Genomic DNA, 10,826 nt, shown 5'->3' on the forward strand with positions numbered 1-10,826 from the left:
GAAAATCAATTTTAAGTATCCACTTAAAATTAACGGTTTTTCTGACCCTATGCCGACAAATTACATAACTAAATTTAACGAAACTTGGTCGAAACACTTCTAATTTATGTCAAGTTTTTGTCGAATCATAAAGTGCGAAAATAATATAATTAATACCTTGGAATTTATTAAAAATAATGGGTACGAACATTTTTTTTTTTTTAATTTTTATCATACTGCAAATACGTTATTGTTTTTTTTTTACCTTTGTCTGAGCATAATGTTTGAGTGTTTACGATAGTAAATATAAATGTTGGATTTGTTTTATTTGTATCAAATCTTGGTGAATATACATATAGTTATGTTTATTTTTAATCAGTGTTTATTAACCTATTTACTCCATGTCCTGCGGAAACTTTACTTAGGCACCTATTTACTTTTAAACTGAGACTTAATCATAGCACAAAAAAAAGTTAAAATACAGTACAATTATCAACTGTACAAAAAAAATGAGATATTTTAAATCTATAAAAGAAATTAAAAATAGGCCTAACACGAAATTAGTACTTGATTATAGTACGCTAAAACTAAAAGACAATTATTTGTGGAAGGTATGTTAATAATTATAATTTACTTATTTTAATATAATTAATAATTTCAGAGCCAATGCGGTAAAGTATTGCGAAATAACCCAAATCCTCTCGTCGTGAACGGGAAGCCCACTTTAGAAGGACAATGGCCATGGCAAATAGCACTCTATCATACCCAGGTAACAAAACATTAATAAGCTACTCTTACTTAGCTACTTAAGCAAGACTCAGAAACAACGCAGATATATACCTATATTTTGTAACGGCCCCTAGGATGGGGGTCCGGAATTCACACAATACACGAACACAAACGCTCAGACTACGGCAAACATTTGTATGGCATTTAACCCGCCATTGCCAGCGCAATGTCCGTAAGTCAAGGATGTGGCTGTTGCGCTGCATCGTCGTCAAATTTGCTATCTAATAAAAACAGAGTTCTGTTTAGGAATCAGTCCTACCTACGTTTGCAAACGAGATATTTCTATTCTAATGTTAATCTTAAAGTTTTAGTTTATTAAATGAGGAGACCAGATCCTAATGACATATCTATTTTACTTTCCGCTAAAGTCTGTCCGTAACTTATATGCAGGATATATTTTATTCACAACAGGTAAAGTCGGCCCTTAAGCTAAAAATGTAATGTATTTTAGAACCTCTGTCGAATTTACAAAAAAAAAATATTCTTATTTATTCTGATTCCGCCAATTAGTCGAAAACGTCTGCATTTCAAGATGTTGAAGGTCAAGGATAATTAAAACAAGCTTTATTATTACCTAGTTTATAAAACGTCGAATGTCATAATTTGTATAAAAATTCTCTATCATCAATTATTAAATGATATTTAAAAATTTAATTGGAATCGTTGTATTGTAAAGCTCATTATAGAACTAATAATTTTTACCTCCACTTAGGAATTTAATTGGAATCGTTGTATTGTAAGGCTCATTAAAGAACTAATAATTTTTACCCCCACTAAAGTAATACTTGCATTATATTGGGGTTAGACCAATTTGATTAAAATTGTTGATTGTTTGATGTATGACGAAATGGTCATCCTAATCTAAATCTCCGCATAAGACAAATGTTTGCATAGTGGACTATATCGCGTCTTTGTCCTACTTTGTCGTGCCTAATTTAGGCTCTTATGTTTTTTTTTAATGTTTGTTTCTGGATCGACCATAGACATCTCGCCCTGATAACGTCACGTAATAATATAAACTGCTGCGTTTATATCGTTTATTTATTTATTATTTACACATATATAATATTTCCAGGTGGTCGACAGCAAGTACATCTGCGGCGGAACCCTCATCTCTCACAAGCACGTCATCACCGCCGCGCACTGCGTCACTCGCAAGGGATCCAACCGCCCAGTCAACAAGAACACACTTACCATATATCTTGGCAAACATAACTTAAGGACGTCTGTTGAAGGTGTTGAAATTCGTCTGGTGGGTATTTTATAAGCACATATAATGTACAACCACATAAGCATACGGTAAAAGTATATAGAATATGTACGTAAAATTCCTTTTAAAGTAAAACTTTTATTTCTATTGCCCCAAAAAAAATTCGTTCATCTATCGCGTGTCGCATTACAGCTGGCCGCGGAGTAGGGATAGTGTGACAGGCGCATGACAGAACAGCCAAAACCAATATGGTAGCGCCCATAGTTCGCATCAGCTGACCATATAGCAATTATATTCTCACTCAGTCGTGCAAGTGTTCCGCGATATTTAAATACCTACAAGTCGAAAAAAAGTTTCACTTGAATCGTGGCTTCATAAACCACACAATTAATTTGTTTTCCTTAAAACTGTACCTATAGGTAGATACCAAGTCGAGATGTGGTAAAACAGTTTCTTATCTTTACAAATGTAACATAAATTATATAAAGTAAGGAATAAGTAAAGGTGAAATATATTATTTTTACAGAAATAATTCTGTTTCTTCTAATACAAGATTAGGCTCTGTTCTTTTTCTTCACCAACGGTCTTCTCGTTTTATACACAAAATTTGGATACGTTATACTATAAACGTGAACATTTTGCATTGACAAAAGGTCATGAATAGTTAAAATAAACAATATTGTAACTTATTGGTGATTGATTACCAAGATTGAATTAAAAATCAACTTAATTAACAAAAACTACCAATTTCATCCACCAGGTATCGCAAATAGTAGTTCACCCACAGTACAACGCTTCTTCGTTTAGTATGGACGCCAGTATCTTGAAGATGCGTCAACAAGTTGAATACACGGAGTTCGTGAGAGCTGCCTGTCTGTGGCCCGAAGACCAAATAGATTTGAGCAATGTTATAGGAAAGAAGGGTTCCGTAAGTACAATAATGGCTACTTACGTATGGATTAATAAGCTTTATTAGCAGGTACGCTGCAACACGTAATATCCCACTGCTGGGCATAGGCCTCTTTTCCAATGTAAGAGAAGGATTAGAAGTCAATCCACCACGCTCCTCCAATGCGGGTTGGCCGATATATTCCCTACTATGAGTAACGATCACTATCAGGTGTACATGATAACAACCGGGACCGACGGCTAAACGTGCTCTCCGAGGTACGGTGGGGAAACCCATAAAGACTGCACAAACACCCAGACCAAGGCTGGTCTCCTGGACTCGCTGGACCAATCTGTATGGCAATACAAATGTTTGACATATACGGGGATCGAACCCGCAACCGCCTGTTATCAGCAGTGAACTACAGCATTTCATAAGAAGTGAGGTAATAGTTGACTTGACAACTATAATATTCTCACTTAATTTTTTTTCTTAAATGCAAGGAATACGCGATAGGAGAGAAATATTACTTCTGATATGAAATGCCGTAAGATGATGAAGTACCCTACTTTTGTGAATCAGTAGAAAGAATAACAGCTATGATTACTTGATCATATAAATACTTCAACGCGAAGCTATTATTTTAAATAATAAACCAGTTCTGTCCGTCTAAAAATATGTATACATTTTTATTTATATCTACAGGTATATCTAATTCGTCCTATAAACTAAAATCGAAATGATTAACATTTACATAAGTAATAGTAATCTAAATGAAAATTATAGATTCATAAAGTAATTAAAATCGTATCGAAATGTTTGCGAACAAACAACGGATTGAATAATTTAATAAATTGGCGTGTTTCACTAAAACTGCTCAAATCAGCATCGCATCTGCAATGTTGACGCAATCAATCTATAAAAAATTCAATTCGACTGCTTTTTTCGAACGGATTCTCAATTTGAAGCGCAATATTTATTTTCAATCTTTTATTGACACGAATTATTAAACGTGTTTTTATTAGAGAATTAAAATATTATCGTGATGATGTTTGAATTATTAAAATACTAGCTGCCCGGACAGACTGCGTTCTGTCAAAAGTTAATAGTAAAATATATACCTATATTATTTTTTTTTTATTCTTTAAACCTTCCGTGGGCCTTAAAGAGCATACAAAAAAATAAGCCGAAATAATCGAGCCATTCTCGAGTTATGCGCTTAGCAACATTCATTTTTATTTATATAGATAACGTTAAGATTAACGTTTTATTACTAATATGAAACACTTAGGTATAAGTAAATTAAAAGCTTAAAAAGAAGAATTCCATATATTCGCCTTTAAAGTATAACTTTCTTAGTTAATTTTTAAGCCTTAAAATTATAAATGGTTGTAGTAGAGTGTATATAATTTTAAAATGTTTTTGTGACTTTATATAAAGTGCCAATTAATTATTATTATGATAAAAAGCCTAATTAAAATACAATGAAAGAATTCGAGATACAATTAAATTCTTAGTGTTTTTCCTTATTTTCGACGTTGAATACAAATTCAAGGTACGAATTACACCTACATTATCGCTTACTACGAATTCATGTAAATTATTTCTAGTTTTCGACTTTTACTTAAGCAAAAGTATTGGTAATTTTTAAGCCTAAATGTTGCCTATATAAGTCATTGGGGTAGGACAAAGCAGGATAGGCTCAAATACTGGAGCTGCCTGACAGGTGAAGTACATCAAGCATACAGAAGATCACAACTAAATAATACTGCTCTTAAGTATAATTGTATTCTTGTGAGTAAGGCAGACAGCTCGTGAGACGGTTGGGGGTAAGGTTGGCAACGCACTTGCGATGCTTCTAGTGTTGCAAGCCTCTATAGGCTACGATAACCACTTACCATCTAGTTGGTCGTAATTTATTTGCGATCTTATCGTATATAAAATAAGTTTTTAAATTGTTATATTAAAAACTTTTTTTTTATATCATTTTAAAAATCAACCGTTCCAGCGGGGATCGAATGCATCACCACTGACCGTGTCGGTGCTCTAACCAATTAAGCTATTGAACGACGTATCCGCTAGATCGAAATTTTTGATATGATGATTCTATATTCGGTCTAAGCGACTATTATATTAAAAGTTTAAATATGTATTTAGGTGGTAGGATGGGGCTTCGACGACACTGGAATCGCAACTGAAGAACTGACGTACGTCGAGATGCCGATCGTCGACACGGAGACGTGTATCCGTTCTTACAGCGAATTCTTCGTTAAATTCACTTCAGAATACACGTACTGCGCCGGATACAGAGACGGTAATATTTTTATAATTTTCCATACGGCGGAAAGGCGACCAGATCTAAAAAAATGTAAATATTGTGTTTGTTAAATTCCGCATGTTTTGTAACATCTTACAAATCAAAATCCTTTTTTACAATCAGGTAGTGTCTTTATTTTTAAACTAACAATAAAATAGGCTTCTCTATAAGATTTTAAAAAGTGGTGAAAAAAAATGTATGTACTTTGGGATTTCGAATTTAGTATTTACATATTTTTGGACGAGGGTACTTTTACGCTGAGAGCCTTGTTTATAGAGCCTTGGAAGATCCAGTCCAATGTAGAAGATGGTGTTACTTCATGCAGTTCAAGTAGAATTAAGTAATTTGGGAAGTGTGATGCTAGATACGATTTCGAGCGGATTGGATGCGATAGATTTAGAGAAGTATGAAAAATGGATTACCATGACGCTCTATGACACCCACACTGCTCAAATTACTTGTACACGGAACTGATTAAATAAAAAATTCATTGTTATCTATAGGACAACTTTCTGAGGTGCAGAAGAGGCAAGAACAAAATATTTTAGGACGTACAGATAAGACTACTCTAGAAAATTCCTTAGAAAGTCAATTATGTTGTAGAATATAGTTGTAGAGATATTTATATTATTCAGTCAGAAAGTGAGGACATGATAAATTGATTCAATAAATATAAGTATATTGTAGTTCGTAAATTAAAAAAATCATCATCCTCGTATATGTAATAATATTAGATATTTGGCCTATTTTAGTTTTGTTTTTTTTTTATGTAAAAAACAAATTTTATGGCTATTTTAAGAAATTATAAAGGTTATTGTCTATTTATATTTCGCTTGTATCCGTCACTATAAAACTAAAAACCTGAAAAAATATTTTTATAGCTAGACTATCTAAATACCCAATAATGTGAGATATATCGAAAACTCGAGAATATTAGATTAGACAGAGAAATTTAGATTATTTTTGACAAGAAAATTTTATAAAACGAGTATTTTAGTGGTATATAGTCCGCCGCAGTCTTGTTAATTTTTAGGGTAAGCGTTACCCTCCTCGAGCGGCAAATGCATGAGCCTTCGAAATCATATCATATGGCTTTAAAGAAAAGTCGCCTTTCAAACAGCCTACCCTATGGAAAAATGTGTGTGTGCTCCGACGCACGACTGTAGTTTACTCCTTCAGATTGACTGTCTAAATAGGCACCAAGAAGGCAAATGGTAAATAAACGACTCAAATATCGTCATCTATCGGAACCCAATAGGGTTAGGAGATGGCGCATATAAACTTAACCAGGTCATTCGGTCAGTAGATTTTTTTCCTCATATTTTTTTAATACATACCATTTTTTACCATACCTTATATGAAAATCGAATCTTAAGGATTAAACTCGAATAAACTCCCAAAAATTTAATACACCTCAAAAATATGGACAAATGCAGAAAAAATTCTCATACCGAGTTAATAGAGGCTATGAGATCTATGAGAGAGATTTTTTTCCATAGGGTGGCAATAAACGCATGTTATTTTCAAATAATCATTTTATGTTAAAACGACCAGTACGATTTTTGCCCTATTTTGAAACAATCGTATATCCGGGACGTGTTCAATGTCGGAGACTGTATGTTTTAAGCTTATCTATCCCCATAGTGGAGTTTGTCATTGATACTTGTGACGTATGCTTATGTACATTCGTTTTGGGAGACATGAAAACGCAAATTTTCTGTTACATATCATTTGCTATCCTTAATGACAGTTACAATGGTATTGAAACTCTCTGACAACTCTGTATACTCGTATAATCCCAGTAAAATTCTATTTGCCACATACTACAATACATTAAAGTACATAAAAAATTTAATATATATTGTATAATTAAAATCTTAAAGTAACCACATGAGTGATGATTAAAATATGATATATTTAAACTTTTATTATCTATGGATAGATTCATAAGTTTGTATACAAATATTAAAATCTTAAATAGCATTTCTTTATACATACCTATATACCTAAATGTATTGCACTAGATATCCCTATCATATTAAAATATATAATTGAGACGATATTTATGTAATTTATATAATTTTAACACCACATATAACGCTATGTACATAACCGTAACTTTCCAAAATTTATTCCAGGATCAACAAATGAACGTACCGGGATTAGAAAAAGTATGTTTCTAATAGAATTAGTCTTAGCTTCAGACTAATTTGAAATGATTAAACAACTAAGCTTTTCACCTAACTGTTCACGTGTATTACTCATAACAAACAGCATTGCTCGCATGAAATTCTAACTAATTTATTTTGTCCTAAATTTTTAAATATAAAATAATATAATTCAGCATGACGAAAGACCTAATTACCCGTTTAAATGAACCACAAAGCAACAGCCTTGATAAGTATTCTATAATGACAGATAACTAACCAGGTTACCGCATGTTTTTAATCTGTAATGGTGTTCTTAAAATGTCCAAAGATTTGGCGCCTGTTTCGCCGATTGTGCATAACGTTATTTGACGAGTATCCAACAGATAAAAGTTTATGATATATTTAATTATTTATTCTTTTTTACTATCGAATTCCACTACATGAGATACTTCGAGTCTAATGTGAATCTTAAAGATGTAGTTTATTGACGAGAAACAGGTCCTAATGGCCTATTCTACCTCCTGCTGTTAAGATATTCATAGCTTACGTGCAGGATAAACATTATCCACAATCGGTGTAATAAGCCCCTACACTTTTTTTTAACTCATATAAAGATCTCATACTTTTTTTTAATATTTTACTCTGTATTTCAGGTACATCCGTCTGCAATGGTGACAGCGGAGGCGGTATGGTGTTTTATATGGGAGGCTCTTGGTACCTTCGCGGTCTTGTCTCCCTGTCTGTTGCGAGGCAAAATGAATTCAGATGCGATCCAACCCACTACGTAGTTTTTACTGACTTAGCTAAATTCTTGCCGTGGATTAAAAATAATGTCGACAGTTACTAGTTTAATGAAGCCCTTTTTTAAATATTTGATATGATGATATTTTTTTTTTAATTCAAAAACCGCCATGACATAAATATGTGGGTTTAATTTTTTCATCTCATATTTAAATGTAATGTAATTTTCTCTTTGTAGATTCTGTTATTTATTATGTGACATTATCATGATTATGATGTATTAAATTTGACATAACGTAATTTTAACAATAAAAAGAAGAATTATACTTATCATGACAAAAGTAGAAAATAAAGTATATTTAACAAAATTATATTTTGTATATTAAAACCCGGTTCCTATGTTAACAAACGATTTGTTTTGCTTACGAACCGTTTCAATTAAGAACCATGCATAAGTTAAATTAGATTACCGAATGATATGTATAACGCCGCTTCACACTAACAACTGTGTCGACCGGTACAATGACTTTGATTTAATTTTGTATAAGAAAATTCATAATTACGGAATCACGAAGTAAATATTGTCAAACCGCTAGTCGATGATTAGAGTGTGCCTCATCGCATCGCATTCCGTATGTTGAGCCCTTACGGAGTCATCCATGCAATATAGTTACAAAAACTATAAGCTATTCTGTGTACAAGTGGCATTAATTTAAAGATATACTAAATATATGTTTATAAGCAATATACAAAAAAAAAAAACAGAAAAATAGAAATCTAATAAATATCTAATTTAGGATATATTTTATATGTGTTCGAGTATTTTATTATCTATTTTGTGTCAAAGGCGTTGGTTTCTTGACTGGTTTTTGTTGATATAAAAATACTATGTAGCATACGTTTAATTTAACGACTATCGCTTGTATCCATACTGTATATTATACTATTGAATCAACGAATATCTAATATATAAAATTCTCGTGTCTCGGTGTTTGTAGTTAAACACGTCCGAAACTGACTTGACCGATTCTCATGAAATTTTGCGTGCATATTGGGTAGATCTGAGAATCGAACAACATCTATTTTTCATACCCCTAAGTTATAAAGGGGGTGGGGGGATTAAGGGGCTTTATACCATATATTGCAAAACAACGTTTGCGGGGTCAGCTAATAAAACAATAATATAACACAGATTTGACGTAATAAAGTATCAAAAAGGAAAAGTAGTATGACGTAGTTAAGTGTGACCTCAAATGTTTTTTTTTTATATTTTAAAACAATTGTAACTCTAATGTATAAATCGATATTTACAAAAAAAAATAAAAATCATAATATCACATCATATATTTTTTAATAAAACAACCATGTTGTCGTTTTCCTATATTTTACATAGAAACTTAAATAAAGAAAAACAAGCAATAAAAACCTTTACAACGTACTGCGTAAAACAGAAGAGAAAAAAAAATTATAAATACAAAACTAAAACTTACATTCGATGAACATATCTGACATTAAAAAAAATTTTTACCCAAGAAAGAAAAACATTAAAATAAGGATAAAACTTAAAATTACTTCTAGAACAAAAATGCACAATCAAATATGTACTTAGTACAATGTCAAAAAAAAAGAGAAAAAAAAAAGAAAAAACTTCGTTCCTATATTCAAAACGGTGCGTTTTGCTCAGGAATCGTTCAATTTCGAAGACATGTTTAACGCCCGGTCCGAAAACGATTCGGTTTTTTTTATGAAACGTTTAATTTCAAACGTTATTAGTGACACAATCGAAATTTAACTTTTCGAATATCATTTTCAGTATATAATAATAACCGGCTTTAAAATGTCTGTGAATTAAACACCTCGTTTTTAATATAAGAACGGAACCTATACTAAACATCGTAAATACAATAAGCAACCACAGCATATTACTATGAACTATACGTATTTCTGATTCCATTGTGTTCATAAAGCGACGTTTTATGTAGATATTACATACACATAGTATAGAGTAATTCATATTGAATCTGAAATTCTAACAAATCTAAGTGAAATTTGGAGTGTCACTTGTATACTTATAGTTTTTATTAATGCCATAAATATTTTAAATGGCAACACTCAAATATTGTCACTGATATTAACCACAGACTACATTAAAATATTGGGAATAAGAGCTAAGGCAACTTATAATCTCCATTCTACGTGTCATTTATTAAATCATTGGTACTGTTTTTCGCAATATTGAAAGCAAACTAACAAAAAGTAATGTAATTCCACCAAAATATATCAAATAAACAATGCACATTTATTACAAAATATTTTTAATTTATAAAAACTTTTGACTTTTGATATTCGATTTGTACATACATTCAAATAAATTTAAATGTATTTTTCCTTGGCTTTACCACATATTTCATTTCTCAATCAGCTTGTTTTGGAATTAAGGTATTTTATTTAAATTATCATTTGTGTACTATCAATGTCAGCCCTAGTTCAGTTAAAATTTATCATGACATGTATGTCCCAATATCATAAAACAGCAACGCACAACCCTAACCTAAAAAATTTAATATCAATCAATCAATTAGACACAATCGTTTTATTTCCATCAAACTTTATCAGACATAAACTAATTAAACCTTCAAATTACTTTAAAAGTCCATACATTCATAGTTCATACATGGGTATATTGACTTCAAACTACAGCAAAACAGTACTTCTTCAAAATCATCAAGTTACCATTTCAATTATAAATCC

The 10,826-nt window shown here is 31.6% G+C and overlaps 1 protein-coding gene across 1 annotated transcript in view; it reads left to right on the forward strand.

Annotated features, from left to right (window-relative positions):
• Positions 1-8,443, forward strand: part of LOC123663279 (CLIP domain-containing serine protease 14D-like) — a 29,261-nt gene extending 20,818 nt beyond the window's left edge. Inside the window, exons 6-11 of the mRNA XM_045597969.1 lie at positions 641-748; positions 1,844-2,020; positions 2,739-2,906; positions 5,025-5,181; positions 7,323-7,355; positions 7,988-8,443. Of these exons, the coding sequence (XP_045453925.1) occupies positions 641-748; positions 1,844-2,020; positions 2,739-2,906; positions 5,025-5,181; positions 7,323-7,355; positions 7,988-8,181 (837 nt within the window). The 3' untranslated portion in view covers positions 8,182-8,443. The remainder of the gene's footprint in view (positions 1-640; positions 749-1,843; positions 2,021-2,738; positions 2,907-5,024; positions 5,182-7,322; positions 7,356-7,987) is intronic.
• Positions 8,444-10,826: the final 2,383 nt, after the last annotated feature.

The sequence above is a fragment of the Melitaea cinxia genome, chromosome 20 (genome assembly GCF_905220565.1).
Source record: "Melitaea cinxia chromosome 20, ilMelCinx1.1, whole genome shotgun sequence".
In the NCBI taxonomy this organism is placed as follows: domain Eukaryota; kingdom Metazoa; phylum Arthropoda; class Insecta; order Lepidoptera; family Nymphalidae; genus Melitaea; species Melitaea cinxia.